Source organism: Castor canadensis, chromosome 11 (assembly GCF_047511655.1).
Source record: "Castor canadensis chromosome 11, mCasCan1.hap1v2, whole genome shotgun sequence".
NCBI lineage: Eukaryota > Metazoa > Chordata > Mammalia > Rodentia > Castoridae > Castor > Castor canadensis.
The window spans coordinates 11706745-11728864 of NC_133396.1; the positions used below are offsets into that span (position 1 = coordinate 11706745).

General features: G+C 37.0%; 1 protein-coding gene across 1 annotated transcript in view; it reads left to right on the plus strand.

The window, feature by feature from the left end:
- The first annotated feature begins 1555 nt into the window (after positions 1 to 1555).
- LOC109700500 (ABC-type organic anion transporter ABCA8) overlaps positions 1556 to 22120 on the plus strand; it is a 69267-nt gene continuing 48702 nt past the window's right edge. Inside the window, exons 1-7 of the mRNA XM_020185700.2 lie at positions 1556 to 1757; positions 6006 to 6107; positions 7310 to 7514; positions 9867 to 10031; positions 17241 to 17344; positions 20132 to 20358; positions 21822 to 21963. Of these exons, the coding sequence (XP_020041289.2) occupies positions 6012 to 6107; positions 7310 to 7514; positions 9867 to 10031; positions 17241 to 17344; positions 20132 to 20358; positions 21822 to 21963 (939 nt within the window). The 5' untranslated portion in view covers positions 1556 to 1757; positions 6006 to 6011. The remainder of the gene's footprint in view (positions 1758 to 6005; positions 6108 to 7309; positions 7515 to 9866; positions 10032 to 17240; positions 17345 to 20131; positions 20359 to 21821; positions 21964 to 22120) is intronic.

The following is a 22120-nucleotide window of genomic DNA, read 5'->3' on the forward strand; positions in this document are numbered from 1 at the left end:
CAAAGTTAACATAGAGATTGAGGTTAGAAAAGTGAGTCACAACATCACTGTTTGCTTTTGTGGTTCATCTTGAATGCGTAAAAAAAAATTATTTAACTTACTGAGTTGCTCCTTTGGTTGTAGGTTATTTCTGAATCCAGACTGAGGTATATGAATTTTCACTGTTCTGGAAATTGGTTAACTTTTGTAAAATGGAGAATTCAACTTACTGAGGTAATAAAACTTTAAAATAAGTATTAATTATTTTGTAAAAAAAAGAGTTCAAATGACTAAATTAGTGAACATTTTAAATAAATTCTAAATTTGGAACCGTTTCAAGTGTGTTTCTCATAAGTTTTTGTTTGGTTGATTTGAAGAGCACCAAAACTTGATTACATAGTATATCTGCTACAAAAAAAATTGATAAACTACCCAACACATGATAATATACATGAGCATGCATTTTGATGTGTAGACTTTTCATTTTTATAAATTTACTCACTCCTTTTTCTATTGTATTTCCAAATCTATATATTTGTATACGCAAATAGATAATTGTGGCAGGAGATCAAAGGCTTCAAAATAAATTTCTTTAAAACAATCTTGAAAAGTGTCATAAATTTTACATATTTGAAGCATTTTTCTTAGATCAGCAGCTGACCTAGTTTAAAAAATACAGAAATGTTGCTGGGGACCTGTAATCCTAACTACTTAGGAGGCAGAGATCAGAGGATCACGGTTCAAAGTCAGCCCAGGTGAATAGCGTGAATAGCTCGTGAGACCCTATCTAGAAAATACCCAATACAAAAAAGAAGTAGTGGAGTGGCTCAAGGTGTAGGCTCTGAGTTCAAGCCCCAGTACTGCAAAATAATAATAATGATAATACAGAAATGTAATCAAGCCTACATTCTACTAGCAATAACTTTGGTAACAGATCAAACTGACAAAAGTGCAAGTAGTAGATTCTAAAATGCTTTCAACTCTCATTATAACCAAGGTTGTTGGCCTGATACACTCCCTCCCCAGCAAATTAAACAGCAGCAAAGCATCTTTTCAAGTGCACATGGAACATTCCCTAAGGTAGAGCATACCCTGTGTCACAAAGCCTCAACCAATTTGTCATACAAAATGATTTCTCACCATAATAGAGTTAAGCTAGAAATCAATAGACGGTAACAAGAAAATCTTCAGACATTTGGAAATTAAACAACACACTTCTATACAAGTCAGGGGTCAAAGAATAAGTCTCAAGGGAAATAAGAAATGAATGAAAATAAAGCTGGAAAACAGAAGAACAAAAATCTTGCTTATCTATGTGAAGACACCAGTTAAACAGTCTGGAGTTCTGGGTGGAGAGATTTTTCTCTAATTAAGCTGTTTATCTTCTTATGGTTTAAAGGTGGTGCTTTAAATGATGAAATTAGCCCTTGTCATATGGAATGCTTAGTGGTATTGGATTTCCTCTGTAAGATTGCACTTTATACTATGATACAGCCAGGCAGTCAAATATAAATGCCCCTGCTTTGCAGGGACTGGCTGAATATCAATGAAAAGACAAACAGTCCAAGAGTGATCACGTGAATGTGATGTTTGGCAGACTAACAAGATTGAGATCATAACTCCCTTTGGGAAGCAGTCATCACGGGACCTGTTCACAGAAATCAAACAATTAAGGCAAATTTGGGAGATGTGGTAGAAAAACTGTGAATCGTTTTCTTCTAAACACGGAGAGCAGTGGACAAACTGTTTTTAAATTCCTTGCTCCAAATTTCTGCAAAGTAAGTTCAGTGTGCATGTGTGTGTGTGTGTGTGTGTGTGTGTGTGTGTGTGTGTGTGTTGTTTGGGGGGTGGGGTTGTTTGTTTTTTTATTTTGAGGATTTTTTTTAACTTTTCTCCTATCACAAGATTATAAAATTTTGTGAGCTGAATGTTAACTATCTGTGCTGAAATTACTTTGAAAACTAATGGACTATTTTTAAGTACTTTTGTCTGATGTTTAATATTACATAAGCAGAGGAAAAAACTAGAATATGTTTTTTAAAAAGTACACACTACCATTTGTTGTAAGCATTAGAAATAAAGTGAAATTAACTAACAAATTGATTGTGAAGAACTTAGAATCTTGAAAATCTATTTGTAAGCCTGTGTTGTTTTTGAAGTCATAATTATTTGCTTCAATTGCATAATAATTTGCAGGCAATTTTGGATAGCTGCTTTTCTAACTTTGAGACTGCTTACCAAGAACATTTAAGAAATATTTCTATGGTCCCCTCCTGTCACTATCAGGCCATAAGAATTTTAGAAATGTTAGATGCTTTCCAAGATCTTTGACTATCTGGATACCATGGGTTGAATCAGAATGCAAAATATGTAGCTTTTCTTTATCACAATATTTTTTCAAATGCACATTGCTTATGAAAAACAGAAGTTTTATGCTCCTATAATGTAAATACTTTATTCTGAGTTTAACAACCAGCATGAGAAGAGAAAAATGAGACATTCCAACTGGAAATTATTTGCCATATGTATAATAAGGAATTTGTGTTATATCTTTTTACAACTACAGAACATATACTAGTTGGTATATACTGGTAGCATACTCATTTACATTAGAAAATCTAAGGGGTTGGAGTCAGATTTAAGTTTCTGTGCCACTTAGGGCTTTGACTGATTCTATACTGAGGGATCTCTGTCTTGGCTGGCTCACCCTCCTCTACACCTCTGCATAGTCCCTGTAAAAGTGCCCACTCTAAATTCTCTACATAATGAATAACCCATGGGAATTCACAACCTTCTCTCACTGAACATTTTGACTTAGTGCTGTTTCATCCCTAGAATCACCTTCCCCTCTTCCTCTCATTCCAAGGGCTTCTCCCCTCCTTTTTTCCATCTGCTAGATGCACTTCTCAGCAGCCTCACTACACAGCCATTTGCAGGTTTCTCCTCTGCTAGTACCTCTGAGCCTGCCTGGTCCAATGAGTCTCCCATTGAACTGGCCCCTGGATTCCCCACCTGAGTTTTGACCCTAGGAAATAGAACTCACTGTGCATGATCCTGTCCTGTGAATGAGATGAGAGCTTCAAGTGAGAATATACCCACTCCTCATCACTATGGATAAGTTTGCAGAGACCGTAAGGTATCCACCCGGACAAATCATGTCATTTGCCTAGAGTGGGGAGACTACTTGCTTCAGATCAGGACTTCAGAGCCAACTGACAGTCTTTTGGAGGGAATCACAGGGTTTGTGGTCAAACCATTCTTCCAAGTCATGGGCTTGGCATGCTTCCCAGAAAAGTGGTGAGCATTCCGGAATCTCTTTCCTTTCTGTAATTCAGCTTATTTCCTCCCATAGGTAAAACCTGTAGAGAGTACACACATCCCACAGTTTCTAGGAGAGGCTCAGCAAAACGTATTGTGTAGTATTGATCGGTTGGGGCTGTGAAGATGTGGCATTATTGCTATGCACTGACACATCTGGGAAGTATTTTGTGTCTCTGCCATAGTTAAATGCATGTATAAATTCCTGTACTAAAACATCTGCACACACATATGCACACACACTCAAACACACTCATGCACACTCATACCCATGTTCTTCACTCAATGCTGAATATGCAGCCATTGTGGGTCCCTGCTTCTATCAGAAAAGGGCCAGTCTACTACTATTCTGCTCCCTAGTGGCTGGTGCCACATCCACGGAAGAGCGGCACTGCTCTCTGCAGGCAATTTTAGGTAAAAATCCCTGGGGTGTTTTCAAAGGGAACCAGCCCACACACAGGACCAAGAGTTGTGGGTTCCTAATCCAGCTGAAGCCAATCCAAACCCATGCAGGTGGAGTTGCCACTTTTTATCACAAGCACAATCCCACATACATCACAGCTTTGCACAGAAGCCACATAATCGACTGCCAAGTCTAATGACTGCTGCTGATAAACATAAACATACACTTTAAGAGATAAACCACATTCTTATATAATAATAACCAGGATGACTGGGTTGGAGTTCAGCAAAGTTAAAACACACATGCATTTGTAAGAAGAAGAGAGTGATGATAAATAATGTTAAGTTTTCATAAAATAAATTATAGTTCTTAGTCGAAAATTTAATAGTAACCATTAAAGAAATATAAATAATTTTTATATCTTTGGGACAGGACAGTAAACAGGGGAAGAGAAGAAATCATCACCAATTGAACAAGAATATAAGCAGTAAAATAAAAACAGAGACAAAAGTAGAAGCAGGGAAAAAGTAGGCTTAATATGAGAATGAAACATGAGGAAATAACTAAAGCAAAAATTCATAGATCATTTAATTCTCTTCTTAAAATATAGTTATCTGTCAGTTGAGATTTCCAAACACACAAGCAGTTAGGAATTTTTCAAACACCAATCAAATATTTATAAAGTCAGCCAAAGTTTAAAAATAAAGAAATAAATAAAGGTGTATGAGATAGACATTAACCTAATGACACCTAGAGTCTCCATGTTACTTTCAGAAAGACAAGCAAGCTGCCGTTAAAAAATAAGCAGTCGAGCAATATTTTATCATCTAACCACTTAGCCTTTAAGTGCACATGCTAAAAACTAACAAAGGTGTAAGAAGAAATTGCCAAACCTATTTTTAGAGTGGGAAATTTTAATAGAATTCTATCATAAATGGAATGATCTTATAACATTAGAAAGGATGCTGAAGGTTTGAAGAAACAACTTACAAGATGGGATAGACGTACAAAAATGCTTAAGTGGTGACATGCGTGTGTTTCAATTTCACAGGGAGCCTTTCCAACTATTAAAATAAGTCTTAAGGAATTCCAAAGACACAATCTCTTACAGAAAAGTCATTTTAGTGATCACAATTGTTAAAAGTCAAAAATAAAGTCGCTCAAACTAAAGAAACATTAATGTCATGGAAGCTAAAAGGGCAACTTATGTCTGTAGTCTATAGCTACATTTATGTTGCATGAGAAAAGCAATAATGCACACATACATATAGGCATTTATAGCTGAGATGCCTGGGGTGACTCCCAGGAGGCTGTTAGCCTTGAATGGGCTTGGTCATGTCTCTGGGAAATAACTGACTAGGCCTTCCACTAGATGGCTGGGACAACTCAGTTCTGTTTCACGTGCCTTTCATCCACCCGCAGGTTGGCCCATCTTCGCTCTTACAGAAATAGTAGAGACACAAGAGAGCAAGCAGATTCACCCAAGGCTTCCCATCTAACACACCACCACGCCCATCTCCTTCTATTGGTCAAAGGAATAGTCTATCTTTATGGAAGGAACCCCAAAGTTCCCAAAGGGTCTCATGAACACAAGCAGAGAAGAATTGGGGCTACTGATGCAATCAGCGGCATGTGATCATTCGCCCAGCTCCAGAGTACGCGTTAAGTCATCCAGGGTACAGTGCTGGAAGGGATTAATGCTAGTCCTGTGAAGTGAGCTAGCTTTCATGAGAACAAGTTGTTTTATAAAGCAAGTTCACCTCACGTGCTTGGCACTTTCTGTACGCAATCAGAAAGGGATTCCCACTCTCCACCACACTGTGATGCAGCCAGGGTAGCCTCACCAAAGGACACCGGCACCATGCTGTTTGGACCCTCTGGCCACCGGAATTGTGAACCAAATCAACCTCTACACTTTCAAAGTACTCAGCCTTAGGTATTGTAATAGCATTAGAAAGAGACTAAAAAAAGTCTTCTACTGACAAAACTCAGCACCATGACAGAAAGGAAAAAACCAATCAATAAAGGCTCAGATCCATTTTCATAGAGCAGGCTATATGAAGTGTGAATTTGAAGCTGAAAGTCAGTAATGGGCAGAGGGCATCCCACACAGATGATGGAACGAGTCTGAGACTGGAGAAAGGACAGAATGGGCATGATAAAATGGTTACTTGGGAATACTCAGATCCTAGACATTGACTGAAAACGGAGTTTGCATGGTAGTCTTTTTTGTTTACAAGGTATTTCTTCTTATTAGGAAACTTCATGTTCACTTTATTTTCTCCCCTTCTTTCTCATTAAACAGGGCAACATGAGTAAGAAAGAAGTAAGTGTGTATCAACAAACTCGGGCTTTACTACACAAGAACCTTCTTAAGAAATGGAGAATGAAAAGAGAGACCTTAATGGTATGATTCAATATTTATGTCCCTTTGGATTTGTAATAGGAAAATGTATATTTCCTGAGGATATTCATTTTTGGATATCTCCCCACACACCAAGACTAAATAAGTAAATTCTTTATATAGCAGAAGCAGCTGTTTACGAGACTATGAATCTGTTAAAAATGGCAAAGACTTATCAGTGGAGGTCTAAAAGCACTAAATTTTGTCATAAATAAATACACTAAAAGCCAACGGTCATATTTTTAATAGTGTTCCCACTCATAGACACTAGGGTTAAGGTAGTGACCTTCTAAAGATATGATAAACAAAGCAGCAGGAAGAAATAGGCAACCTGCATTTTCTCTTTTAATTTTTCTCTTTTTAAAATAGAAAGACTTCAAATGTATTCAGTGCCAAGAAGAAAATCAGCTTTAGTTTATAATCTTACCATGCAACAAAAAGTCTGTTTGAGCTTTGATAGGTTTTTTTTTTTTTTTTAGGTCAGATAGATATGGCTGGGTAGCATTTGGTTTTTTGTTTTGTTTTGAGTCCAGGCTGGTCTCAAACTCATGATCCTCCTGCCTCTGTCTCCCAAGTGTTAGGATTGCAAACACGTGCTAGCGTATCTGGCCTGGGTAGCATTTTTAGTTTGTTTGTTAACTAAATGTGAATTATACTATATATGCATCATGAATTTTTTCTAAGATTATTCATTTTGAAAATAAACTGATTTCTTACTGGGAGTTTACAAGTGATCAGGATTTATAATTAACAACCCAAGATAGTATTCTTCAGATTGCTGGAATTATATTGAGTTTGGTTCAAGTCCGGAATCTTGGCAAACAGTTACTGCATCACTACTAAGTGAGCAATGCCTTAGAGCCATCTTTCAACACATAGGCTTTCAGCAGAATCAAATACTCATGAGTGGGTCACCAAAGCAACATGAGCTGGTCATAATTTCAAACCACTTTTCCTGTTGGATTTCATATTTTCTGGCAATCAGTGCATGCCTTAGCACCAGTACTTTGGCTCAATACATTTGAATTCCTATTAATAGTTGGTTGAAATTAGATTGCTGAGTTTGTACCATAATATTTTAAATGGTTCATCTGTGGGATGTATTGAAATTTTAAATAGGAACCAAGAGATAAACCTCTGTGACAACATGGTTGTGCATGAATAATTTGAAATCGTAACTTTAGTCTTTTTCTTGGATTGTGTAGGAATGGATGAACTCATTGTTCCTTCTGCTTTTATTATACCTGTATCCTAATGGTCACCAAGTTAATGATTTTTCTTCACTGCATAACATGGATCTGGGAAGAGTAGATTCATTTAATGGATCTAAATTTACAATTGCATATGCTCCTGTCACCAATGTAACCCACAAGATAATGAATAAAGTAGCCAATACCTCCTTCATGACAGGTGAGTTTTCTAGCAACCCAAGAGGAACATCTAATGTCAATATTTGGTTCATTTGACCACGGATGCATATATTTAATTTTCATATCAGTTGATAAAATCATGTCATTTATCAAAATTTCTGGAGTACGAAATTTGAATATACCTTTTTTTTGTTGGAAAGAACATCTAACTCAAAATTGAGTAAGTTGCTTGTGAATCAAGAGATTACTATTTGGGGCACATGATCAGTCAAAGAAACAAAACCTGCTGATCTCCTGCAGGGTTTAGGGAAGCAGGGAAAACATATATATTGGTGTTCTTTGAAGAGCAGGAGTGTTTAGGGATGGTTTGTTTTTGTTTTTGTTTTTGTTTTTTGGCATGCAGCCATGAAAAACATTCTTACTAGAATGAGATAGTTGCTCTACTGTTAGCCTGCTATTTAGACAAAGAGCAGTTTTTTCTTAATTTCTTCACTATAAGAATTTTATCCTTACCCTTTAACACCACAAAGATTTCCTTACTATATTTAAGTAGTCTATTGAGTATTCTGTTTCAGATTCTCGCCCTTCAGTGTTAAAGGTACTTATCAATGACAAATAAGAAGAAAATGATCACTGTCAAGATAATTTCTGTGGCAATTTACTGAAATTAAAGAAATGGCCTGGCACAGAGGCCAAAAAAACTGGACTTAAGAGTCAGAGGACATTTGATTAAAAGCAGGAGGTTTGCAAGTTCAAGTTCAGCTCAGGGAAAAATTAGCAAGAACCATCTCAAAAACAAAGAGGGCTGGGGGTGTGGCTCAAGTAACAGATGACTAACAAACAGGAGGCTCTGAGTTCAATGCTCAGTAATGCAGAAAGATTTTATATATAAAGAGAGAGACAGAAGGGAGGAAGGGAGGGAAAGAAAGAAAGAGAAGGAAGGAAGGAAGGAAAGAAGAGAGGGAGGGAGGAAGAAAGGAAGAAAGAAAGGAGAGAGGGAGGATGTTTTGTTTTAAAGCAGCAGAAATCTACAGTACCTCTCTTCACTTTCTTTGTCAACCTCTGTCCATAATTCACCTCCAGTCCAGGCAACCATTACTTTTGTGCTTGGATTCTGACCTCTTGACTGAAATCACTATTCAGTAGTCCACACTTTTCATAATTGATGTTCAGACTCCTGTTATTAGGAGTCCCTGTGCCCTGAGTTTCCTGACCGTGTTAGGGTTTTCCTTCCTGCCCATGCTTCACTGCACACTGCCAAGCCAAGTAAATGTGAACTGTTCCAAACTTGCCCTCCCATAGTCCCTCCCCAACCACCTCACCACTACTGATGCCTGAATCTGAATGTCTACACTGTTCCATCTTACCTAACAACACAGAATTCATTTCTGATTCAGGATCAGACTCTGAGCTGAGCTGCAAACCTAAGTAAAGCCCATCTCTCAGCCTGTCCTGAGATGTGTTTGCTTTCAATTTTTTTCATAGCTGTCCTCTTGAAGGACCTAATGTCATAAACTTGTATTTCTCAACAGCACCTTCATCAAAGGAACATGGAATAATGATGGTACCATATGCTAGATTTTTGCAAGTACATTATCCTATAGTAGTAGAATATTATTTTGTAATAATATTCTTCTGTATTATATTATTTTATACTCTTAACATCCTATAATAATAGATCTTATTAACACCAGTTTATAAACATAGATATCAAGTTGAAAAAGAGTAAGTGACTTACTCATGATCATACAAATGTGAGGAGTAGACTCCAGAATAAAATTTAATTCTATGAAAACACAAGCTACCTGCTCCCTCCACCTCCATCTTCAACACTTCCATCCTAACCCAGGACTTGTGTTGCATTCTTTCTCATTCTTTCAGTCAAGATGGTATTGAACATGATATCTCAGAAAAGTGGGATTCTTTTAGTGATGTCAACATAGGCACCCTACATATTTTGAAAACTTCCATTCTTTTTTGAACTTATTAACCACACCTTCAAGGTTTGTAAAAGGAAATAATGTTGTATAACTATTTCCACCTACTGTAAATCAGTGCTGAATTGAAGTTTAAATATATATGTATATAACTACCATTTTAGATTTATTGGAATACTAATCCTTTTGTGAATAATTTAATTGGCATAGTATATATTTTATATTATTGAAATTGGCTAAATAATTGCAACATATAAATATAAAATAACCAGTTTTCACGTGTTCCATCTGTCACTGTCTATATAGAACTGTAGAAATATCTCTTCCAACCTTTTGGATTGCCTAACTTATTCAAAGCCAATACTTGAGTACATTTCTTTTTACATAAGGAACTCTAGTAAACTGTTTCTCTCAAGTAATTGATTCACAATAATATTTCCTTCTCTGATTGGCAGGTAAAAAAGTTTTGGGACTGCCAGATGAAGAAAGTATTAAAGAATTAACAGCACATTATCCTGATGAAATAGTAAGGGTCATTTTTACAGGCACATATTCCTATCACCTGAAATTCTTGTTGGGACAAAAGATTCCAATGAAGAAGGAACACAAGGATCATACAGGTAACGTTCCAACTATATAATTCTACTATATTTTACTTCAATTCTTTCTTTAGTCATTTGTGGGAATAGCTGTTAGTATGTAAAATTAGACAATCCCTATAAAAATGGATATTCATTTCTGAGTATACTAACATATATATATGTATACACACACATATATATAGACATTTACTTATATATGTATATATTTACATTTACACACATGTATGTACATATACATATATATTATATGAAATAAACAGCTGTAATATTTGATTGTTAAGGTAAAATGAAGTTGTTTATATATTAAATACAGCAAACCTCTCTTTAAATGCTTATGATAATATAAAAGTAAAAGAAATTATCAAAGGTCTATGGTGAAGAGGGTACCACTGTGGAGTAAGAGGTTATAGTTAGTATTGATAGTAACCTCCAGTCTCAGCAACCAAGAGATTTGAGTTTTAGTAGCTACATAGGAACAGATGAGGAACTCTTAGGTTTTAGCAAGATGGTGTTTCTACATTAATTTGGAATCTGGAGAGATTACATACTCAGTGGAAGAGTAGACAGGAAAATGATCGCCTGTTGACAGAAGATAAACAAAAGGAAACTTGTTTATCTTCCCTTGGGTTCTGGATGATAAAAAGAATTCTTCTCTGAGAAATGATAGGTCTCAGTATACTTTCTCCTGGGTTTGGAGTTCTTTACTAGTGTGCCCATCAGTTTGGAAATCCCAACTAGAAATATAAATAAAGTGTTCCTTGGTTGGTCAGACACTGGGGTGCCTAGCAGAAAGATTTTACATACTCTCTAGAAACGTGCAGCCTCAATGCAGGTCACAAAGACAGAATATCTTTTAATATAAACTTACTTTCCAATATGCAAAGACAAGACAGAGAGTTTGGGGAATCAACCAAGATGAATACATCATTCCTAACCCAATTATAAAACTGCAAATATATAATATGCACATCTAAAATGTTAAATAATAGGAGATGGAATAAAAATATAAGAATAAAAAACAATGCCATAGAAGATAAGAAATACTAGCAATATTTAGCTGGAAAATGTGATTTTAAATCATATTATCAACTAACTAAATAATACATTAAATAATAGCAACTAATTTTTTCTCTTGGAGAAAAAATTTCTAGAAAAGATAAGATCAGTCTTACAGAAAAAAGTATAAAACTTTATTCAAGACCAGAACAAATGGATGACATGCCACATTTCTTGGGACTTTGATGGCTTGTGTCCTCTATTGCTGTGTAACAAATTATCACACACTGCATGGCCTAAAGCAACACATGTTGACTCACAATTCTGTAAGGGAGAAATCCAAGTGAGCTCAATGCTTCTCTGCTGAGTATCTCACATGCCAAAATGAAGGCACTGTCTACATTGAACTCTTATCTTGAGGTTCCTGTGAAGAATCCACTTCCAAGCTCATTCATGTTGATAGAATTCAGCTCCTTAAAACTGTAAGACTGAGATCCTTTGTTGCTTTGCTGACTATCAGCTACAGTCACTCTTGGTAGCTATTACACCCACTGTCCAGTTCTTCACCATGGATTGCTCCATCTTCAAAGTCAGCAGTGGCACAGTGAATCTTTTTCTTGTTTTAAGTCTCTCTGACCTGCCCTTCTGGTACCAGCTAGAGAAAATCCCTGCTTTTAAAGCACTCATGTGATGACATTAGGCCCACTTGGATCATCTCCTCCTCTGAGGTATATTGTACTTTACAATATAATCATGGAGTGATAAACCATAATCAGTTCCACTCACACTTAAAGGAGAGAGGACCAGGTGAGGGGAAGAGTCATAATGGGTGTCATTTTTAGAATTCTGCCTACTATGTGGGTGAATTCTGTGCCTATTGAAATACTGTAAACTAATAAAAGTCATAATAGACTTTTTCACATAAGTTGACATATTTATTCCAAAATTTACCTTTAAAGGGGGTGCAGAATAGCTGAGATGCTCTTTTTTAAAAAATGAAGCTATGAGAACTTAAAACAATTTGGTTATTGGTACATATAGACAAATAAAAGAGAGAACCCAGGGAAATTCTCACATACACACGAGCACTCATCTACAATTGAGAGGAATTTGCAGATCGTAGATCACCATGGGGAGTTGCTGGGAAGATGGTGTCTCCATAAAGAACAAAATGAATTTATCTCACACTGAAACAGTCAATTGTAGGTAAAGAACTTGAAAAAGAAAAGAAGTCTATAAAACTTTTAGAAGTCAGGGGGTGGGGGCAGGGGGGAGAAATGACCCAAGCCTTGTATGCACATATGAATAATAAAACAATAAAAAACAACTTTTAGAAGTCAATATAGAAGAGCTTTATAATGCTGGAAGAGAGAACAGCTTACGCAAAACAAGCAAACACACTATATCTATATATGAATATACATGTACATATATAAGCATATCTATATATATATGTATGTTAAAACCAAGGAATTCTTTTTATCAAAAGACAATGTATAATAGTGAAAATTTAAGGCAAATGTTTTGGAAAATGTTAAAATAAAACTAGAAAATAATGAATTCCAGAATATGTAATGTTTTCCTTTCACTAAATATGAAAAAGACCAAAAATCTGGAAAATAGCAAAAGACATAGACAGAAATTTTATAAAACACAAAACACAGATCAAGAATAAACACACAGAGACACTCATACTTTCACTAACATCAGAAAACTGTATGTTGAAGCTACATGAGACATCATTTCACACTCACCAGATTGGCAAAAGTTAGAAAATAGAACAATAAAAAGTTTTGACAGCACTATGTAGCAAAGACAATATCTATCCAATATTACATAATTTCTAAATTGTATAAAATTGAGAAATTTAATCTGAAAGTTGAAGATGTGCATAAGCCAGCATGGTAAGAATCTCAGAGAGGCCAATAGGAAAAGGGGACCAGGAACTAGAGAAAAGGTGAGATCAAAAAGAATTAACCTAGAAGGTAACACCCACACACAGGAAATTAATGTGAGTCAATGCCCTGTATAGCTATCCTTATCTCAACCAGCAAAAACCCTTGTTCCTTCCTATTATTGCTTATACTCTCTCTTCAACAAAATTAGAGATAAGGGCAAAATAGTTTCTGCTGGGCATTGAGGGGGGGGAGAGGGAGGGGGCGGAGTGGGTGGTAAGGGAGGGGTTGGGGGCAGGGGGGAGAAATGAACCAAGCCTTGTATGCACATATGAATAATAAAAGAAAAATGAAAAAAAAAAAAAGAATCTCAGAGAAACTCTCCTTCCTGTGTTAAAGATTTGCAGCCTGTCTCTCGTGCAAGAGGACATAAGAATCTAAAAGCAGGTAGCTTAGACTCAAGGCATTTAAAAACAGGTAGGAATTCCTCACCTGCTTCTGCAAACTATAAGAGATAATACAGACAATGCTGCTACCAGTTGGAGGAAACACCTTTCCTCTTAGGATCCTTAGTTTGATGTGGAAGAGTCTGCACACCCTCCCACCAAAGATATTTGATGAATTTGTAGCCTAGGTGAGAGAGAAACTTTTGTTGTGATAATTGAGAATTGGAGATTGTTACTATAGTACATCATGGACTATTCTGAATGATGCACATATTCATAAGAAGACAGATACAGGATTTTCATAGCAACAGAGGTTTTTGTAATGGTAAAATGAAAAAACAAACTAACCCAATTATCATCAATATCAGGGTAGAAAAACACACTGGTCATTTCACATTCCTGCATCGGGATTCTATAATTATAAGAAGAAAAAATAAACAGAAAAATGGCTATACTTCCAAAAGCAATCTACACGTTTAATGCAATTCCAATCAAAAGCCCAATGACTTTCACCACAGAGATTGAAAAACCTACCCTAAAGTGCGTTTGGAAACACAAGAGACTGCGAATAGCCAAGGCAATACTCAGCAAAAAGAGCAATGCTAGAAGTATCACAATACCTGACTTCAAACTATATTACAAAGCAATAGCAATAAAAACAGCATGGTACTGGCACAAAAACAGACATGAAGACCAGTGGAACAGAATAGAGGACCCGGATATGAATCTACACAACTATACCCACCTTATTTTTGACAAAGTTGCCAAAAATATACGATGGAGAAAAGACAGCCTCTTCAAAAATGTTGCTGGGAAAAGTGGTTGTCCATCTGCAAAAAACTGAAACTAGATCCATGTTTATCACCCTGTACTAGTATCAACTCAAAATGGATCAAGGATCTTAATATCAGACCTGAAAGTCTGAAGTTAGTACAGGAAGGAGCAGGAAACACTCTGGAAGTAATAGGCATAGGCAAGGACTTCCTCAATAGAACCCCAGCAGCCCAGCAACTAAGAGAAAGGATGGACAAATGAGACTTCATAAAATTAAAAAGCTTCTGCACAACAAAAGGAATGGCCTCTAAAGTGAAGAGACCACACACAGAGTGGGAGAAAATATTTGCCAGCTATACATCAGACAAAAGACTGATAACCAGAAGAATATACAGGAAACTTAAGAAACTAAACTTTCCCAAAATCAATGAACTGATAAAGAAATGGGCAACTGAACTAAACAGAACTTTCTCAAAAGAAGAAATTCAAATGGCCAAAAAAAACATGAAAAAATTCTCACCATCTCTAGCCATAAAGGAAATGCAAATCAAAACCACACTTAGATTCCACCTCACCCCTGTTAGAATAGCCGTCATCAAAAACACCACCAACAGGTATTGGCAATGATGTGGGGAAAAAGAAACCCTCCTACACTGCTGGTGGGAATGCAAACTAGTGCAACCACTCTGGAAAAAAATTGGGGGGCTTCTTAAAAATCCAAACATAGATCTGCCATATGATCCAGCAATCCCACTCTTGGGGATATACCCAAAAGAATGTGACACAGATTACTCCAGAGACACCTGCACACCCATGTTATTGCAGCACTATTCACAATAGCCAAGTTATGGAAACAGCCAAGATGCCCCACTACTGACGAATGGATCAAGAAAATATGGCACTTGTACACAATGGAATTTTACTCAGCCATGAAGAAGAATGAAATCTTGTCATTCGCAAGTAAATGGATGGAACTGGAGAACTTCATTCTGAGCGAGGTTGGCCAGGCTCAGAAGACCAAAATTTGTATGTTCTCCCTCATATGTAGACTTTAGATCTAGGCAAATACAGCAATGTGGTTGGACCTAGGTCACATGATAAGGGTAGAGCACATACTGGAAGTATGTGGATAGGTAGAAAACTCAAAACATGAAAGTGTTTGATGCTCCCCCTGAAGAGGAACTAATACAGAAACCTTAAAGCGACAGAGGACAACAGGAGAAGGGGATCAGGAACCAGTGTAAAGGTCAGGTAGAGATGAATCAACATGGGTTGTAACACATTTGTACATGAAAGCAAGTTAGGAATCTCTCTGCATAGCTACCCTAAACTCACCTAACAAAAACACTTTGTCTTTCTTATTATGCTTATGTCTTCTCTTCAACAAAATTAGAGATAAGGGCAGAACAGGTTCTGCCTGGAAATGAGAGGGGGTGGGGAGGAGAGGGTGAGGGCCAGGTTGGGGGTGGGGAGAAATGACCCAAACAATGTATGCATATGTGAATAAATGAATAAAAATAAATAAATAAACAGGGCTATTTATATAAATTTCAAAATCATAAAGTGTAACAAATGAAGCAAAGTGCACATTGCTGAACACGGTGAGGTTTATGGATTAAATATAGTTTAAATTTTTAAAATTAATTATGTATGAGCTGTAAGTTCAGGAAATCCATTAGCCAGTTAAGAGGCTGGCTCCAGGGAAACACGTCATAGACCGAACATATGGAATCCAGCAATGATTTATTTTTACAATTTTACAGAGCTTGCATGTGTGTCTCTTTATGTCATTCATGTGCCAGAAATATTTTAAAGTCAGTTTTAACAGTTAAAATCTTAATTTATCACACTAAGGGGAGGATACTATCGGAAGAAGTAGGGTAAAAGAAGAAAGTTAAGAAGGTGAAGATGGTTGATGTACTTTCTATACAAGAATGAATATAGAATTTTTAAACCTGTTGAGATCACTGTAAGCAGGGGACTAAGGTAGAAGGGAGAAAAAAATAAAGGGGATGAACCAATTCAGGTTATAATTCATATTTACATGGAAATGGTACAGTGAAATTCCCTGTAAAGTAAAAACAGGTCCTGTCTGGAGGTTGGAACCAGTGGAGGGGGAGAATATAAGAGAAGGATGCAGAAGGTGAATATGGTAGAAATATTATGTATTCATATATGCAAATGGAAAATGAAACCTGGTGAAACTCTTCCAGGAATGGGGGAGAGAGGATAAAAGAGAATGATGGAGGGAGTGAATTCAGCTATGATATAGTGTAATAACTTTTGTAAATGTCACAATGTACCCCCAGTACAACAATAATATGATAATTTAAAAATGTAAAAATACAAAGAAATTTTAATAAAAAATAAAATCTTAATTTAATGTGTATTTTATTCCTATACACAATTATAATTCATCTTACTAAGAATATCTCCTTAAAAGAATTTAATATTCAATGTAAGTCTCTTGTTTTAAAATAAATAAACATTGGCCTTCAAAAGACACTCTGATCAATATGATTTAAGCATAATAAGCACAAACTTCCATGTGTCCATTATGCCTGTGTCATATATAATGTTGAACAAGCTTTAATTCAGTATTTCTCAGAAAATACTAGATCCTGCTAACTTCTGAAAAACACAAAAAGATATTTTTTTTTACAATACAAAATCAGCAAAAGCTTCACAAAACTCTGTTTTGAGTTTTATTATATTGTTGTTGTACTGGGGTACATTGTGACATTTGCAAAAGTGTTTACAATATATCTTAGTTAAATTCATTCCCCTCCATCATTCTCCTGATCTTCCCTCCCTCCATTCTTAGAATCGCTTCAATGGGTCTCATTTTTCCATTTTGTACATGAGTACGTAGTATCTCAAACACAGAAGATGGTCAAAAAAGGCTCAGTGATAACACATACACAACAGTGTTCCCTGGGAGAGCACTAGCTGATCCATTTTGAGAACTATTATTTTAATTTATGTTTTCATAGATCTTTGTATCAAAATAAGAATGTTTAAAATTTGGGGCCATTGTAAAGTCCATATCCTGTAATTAGCACTGAAATAACCCATAGTGATAGTGGAGTTTCCTTTTTTATTTTTTTCTCACAAAGCTCACTGTTTTGAAACAAATGAAGATCTTGAATGCGACATTTCAATATTCTGGAAGGAAGGTTTTGTGGCTCTCCAAGCTGCCATTAATGCTGCTATCATAGAAGTGAGTACGGTTAATTCTTTTTGATCTCACCTTTTCTCTAGTACCTGTTCCCCTTTTCCTATTGTCCTCAGTTGCTTTTAAGGTATCTGCTTTAGTTTCTCTGTGTTAAGGGCAACAAATGCTAGCTAATTTTTTAGGTGTCTTACCTATCCTCACCCCTCCCTTGTGTGCTCTTGCTTTTATCATGTGCTCATAGTCTAATCCCATTGTTGTGTTTGCCCTTGATCTAATGTCCACATATGAGGGAGAACATATGATTTTTGGTCTTTTGGGCCAGGCTAACCTCACTCAGAATGATGTTCTCCAATTCCATCCATTTACCAGCGAATGATAACATTTCGTTCTTCTTCATGGCTGCATAAAATTCCATTGTGTATAGATAACACATTTTCTTGATCCATTCGTCGGTGGTGGGGCATCTTGGCCATTTCCATAACTTGGCTATTGTGAATAGTGCCACAATAAACATGGGTGCTATCCTTATCTCAACCAGCAAAAACTCTTGTCTTTTCCTGTTATTGTTTATACTCTCTCTACAACAAAATTAGAAATAATGGCAAAATAGTTTCTGCTGGGTATTGAGGGGGTGGGGGGGAGAGGGAGGGGGCGGAGTCGGTGGTAAGGGAGGGGGTGGGGGCAGCGGGGAGAAATGAACCAAGCCTGTATGCACATATGAATAATAAAAGAAAAAGGAAAAAAAAAAAAAGAAGTGAGTACGGAATGTTCAATGCAAACTAATGTTAAATATGAATTAATATTGGAGTCACTAGAAGTTTGATGGAAGAAAAAGTAAATGAATAGTCTTATTCATATTTTTTTGTGATTTGATTTTTTTTTCCCTTTTTCTTTTATTATTCATATGTGCATACAAGGCTTGGTTCATTTCTCCCCCCTGCCCTCACCCCCTCCCTTACCACCCACTCCACCCCCTCCCGCTCCCCCCCATCACTACCCAGCAGAAACTATTTTGCCCTTATCTCTAATTTTGTTGTAGAGAGAGTATAGGCAATAATAGGAAGGAACAAGGGGTTTTGCTGGTTGAGATAAGGATAGCTATACAGGGCATTGACTCACATTGATTTCCTGTGCGTGGGTGTTACCTTCTAGGTTAATTCTTTTTGATCTAACCTTTTCTCTAGTACCTGTTCCCCTTTTCCTATTGGCCTCAGTTGCTTTAAGGTATCTGCTTTAGTTTCTCTGTGTTAAGGGCAACAAATGCTAGCTAGTTTTTTAGGTGTCTTACCTATCCTCACCCCTCCCTTGTGTGCTCTCGCTTTTATCATGTGCTCATAGTCCAATCCCCTTGTTGTGTTTGCCCTTGATCTAATGTCCACATATGAGGGAGAACATACGATTTTTGTTTTTTTGAGCCAGGCTAACCTCACTCAGAATGATGTTCTCCAATTCCATCCATTTACCAGCGAATGGTAACATTTCGTTCTTCTTCATGGCTGCATAAAATTCCATTGTGTATAGATACCACATTTTCTTAATCCATTTGTCAGTGCTGGGGCATCTTGGCTGTTTCCATAACTTGGCTATTGTAAATAGTGCCGCAATAAACATGGATGTGCAGGTGCCTCTGGAGTAACAGTCTTTTGGGTATATCCCCAAGAGTGGTATTGCTGGATCAAATGGTAGATCGATGTCCAGCTTTTTAAGTAGCCTCCAAATTTTTTTCCAGAGTGGTTGTACTAGTCTACATTCCCACCAACAGTGTAAGAGGGTTCCTTTTTCCCCGCATCCTCGCCAACACCTGTTGTTGGTGGTATTGCTGATGATGGCTATTCTAACAGGGGTGAGGTGGAATCTTAGTGTGGTTTTAATTTGCATTTCCTTTATTGCTAGAGATGGTGAGCATTTTTTCATGTGTTTTCTGGCCATTTGAATTTCTTCTTTTGAGAAAGTTCTGTTTAGTTCACATGCACATTTGATTTTTTTAATGATACTGAGTTTAAATTCAGGGCTTCATGCTTGCTAGGCAGGCACTCTACTGCTTGAGCCATGCATCCAGCCCTTTTTGCTCTGATTACTTTGGAGATGGAGTCTCACATTTTTCCCAGTCTAGCCTGGATCACAATCCTCCTATTTATGCTTCTCAATATAGCTGGGATGGCAGGCACATGTACCACCATCACACCCACCTATTGGTTGAGATGGGGTCTTGCATACTTTTTCCCTGGGCTGACCTCAAACTGTGGTCCTCTTGTTCTCAGCCTCCCAAGTAGCAAGGGTGCATGCATGAACCACCAGTGCCTGGCTCTTATTCATACCTTTATGACAAAGTTTTCTAAAGTCGTCTCCTCCTTGAACTCCACCTTGTCAAGAAGCCAGGTGGATAATAAGAAAATTATTGCAACAGAAGTAGGCTGTTATGGGGATATACAGAAAGCCCTTGTAAGTAAATGAGCACTATCTTCTCAGCCTATAACGCCATAGAAGAATTCCTAATTGAAATTACAGTTTAACTTAAAATTTGAGCTTAGGGGTTTGCTGAATATATATGTTCAGAAAAGGTATTTCAAACAAATTTTAAAGTGACGTTAGGTGGGAAAGTAATGAGAGACATACTAAACCCCAAGAACTGTGGACAGCCTTGAATGCCCGATTCCGCAATTCAGGTGTGCCAGTGTCAGGACATAGACATGGGTTAGGCTGATGTCAGATCCTGACGGGTCCATTATTCATTAGGAAAAGAATGATTTAAACAACAATAACAGCAACAACAAAGAATCCAGAGCATGTCATCCATTAATATGCAAATTGTGCTTATCAATGTTTCTTCAGACCACAACAAATAACACAGTGATGGAAGAACTAATGTCAGTTACTGGGAGACACATGAAGACATATCCCTTCATTAGTCAAGGAGGAATTATAACCGATTTCTTCATTTTCTTCTGCATTATTTCCTTTTCCCCATTCACTTACTATGCGTCTATCAACGTAACAAGAGAGAGGAAAAAGATGAAGGGTTTGATGACAATGATGGGTCTACAAGATTCAGCATTCTGGTGAGTCAAACATAGCAAAAATCAATGACTGAAGAAGCTTAGGATCTTTATGAAAGCCTAATGATTTTCTCACTTTTCCCCATTTTCCCTATGAATGGAATAAATCATCCTTGGTATGACATTTACCTGAGCCCAGGTGTTGCTGTGGTTCTCTGAGTGAAGAAAGAACGTTGGGGTTAGGTTTGCTGGGTGCTTGTGAAGCAGGGCTTATGGGGCCAGTGAATCTACTGGTAAGGGAGTGGTAGAAAAGGCAAACAGTGGTGTCTCTGCCAGCCGAAATTCCAGCTAGGACAGGACTAAATGGGATAGAGAGGTCAAGGGTCACTAGCTCCTCTGAGACTGGAGAACATGAGGAGTGTGTCTGAGTCAATGAGCTGGTGGGATAGGGTTGCACACGGGGGCTAGATAGTTTTCTCTTAAAATCAGAGGTTGAATAATTTCAGGAATGGACAAGGTTCTATGTGAGAACATGTGAATAATTGACTGCAAATGATGTTTACAGGAGGAAGGAAGTAAAATACCAAAGAGGGAGCCAGGTGGATTGTGTATGTGGCAAGTTAGGACTTAGACTTCCTTCCAGCACTAAAATCCTATAAATCAGTATTGACTGCCTTATTGAATTAATATCAGAGGAACTAGAGATTTTATAGCCAAACATCTGGACATGGTAACTTAACATCTTTGTTCACTAAGCTGTCTGTAAAGAAAATAAGAAAAATAAAGAAATGGTATTTCTGCATAGAACTCTGGAGAAAATTGGATTATTCAGTATTTGCTAAGTTCTTAAAACATTGTCCAAAGCATCGTAACTACTATATGTAGTAGCTATTCTTTTGTTTGTAGCTGTTTTGTTTTTGATTTTTAAAATTATCATTATTCTTCCATACCTTTAAAAATATTGTAAAACAGATAAAGAAATGAATGAAGAAAGAAAAGTGGTTGATGCTTCTTAACCTAAGATCCTCCAGAGAAAAGGATCAGAGGTTCAGTGAGGGGCTACCATAAACTAAGTAAGACAGTGCCCTATGCAATCTCACCCCACTGATTCCTCACCTACAGTAATTCCTATGCACAGGAATAGAGAATAGAGTGCTTACAGAGTTTTCCCAAGGTCACAAGGTAAGACTACATCACATGAAATATTTCCACCCAAATCCATAGCTCTGGTAACTTAATTATTCCTTTTCTTCATTATGATGTATACGTGTGTGCACATGCACGTGTATATGTGTTTCTGTGATCCATCATAGGGAAAATAATATTACTAATTTCTCACAAATTCTGTCCTGAATTTTTACCTTATATTTACATATCTCCTGGAACAGTCAATAAGTATCTGGTGAATGAGAACATGGATGAGTGAATGAGTGGATGGACAAGTAGCAATTATGTTCAAATTGATTGCAGGTCCTCCCTGCCAGTTGAGCAAGAAATACTAAAAATAGCACCTTTTTCTACATCAGGCTCTCCTGGGGGATTCTCTATGCTGGTTTCATCTTCATCATGGCCCTTTTCTTGGCACTTGTTGTAGAATCTGTCAAGTTTTTCGTTCTGACCAACTTCATGGTGGTCTTCATCCTCTTTCTCCTTTATGGATTGTCCTTGGTGAGTTAATTAATTAACCTTCTCCCATTCATCTCTTACCCTAAGAATCAAGTGTTGGGAGCCCCATGTAATAATGCTCACCTATAATCTCAGCTACTCAGGAGGTAGAGACAGGAGAATGAAGACATCAAGGCAGACCCGGGCAAAGTTACCAAGA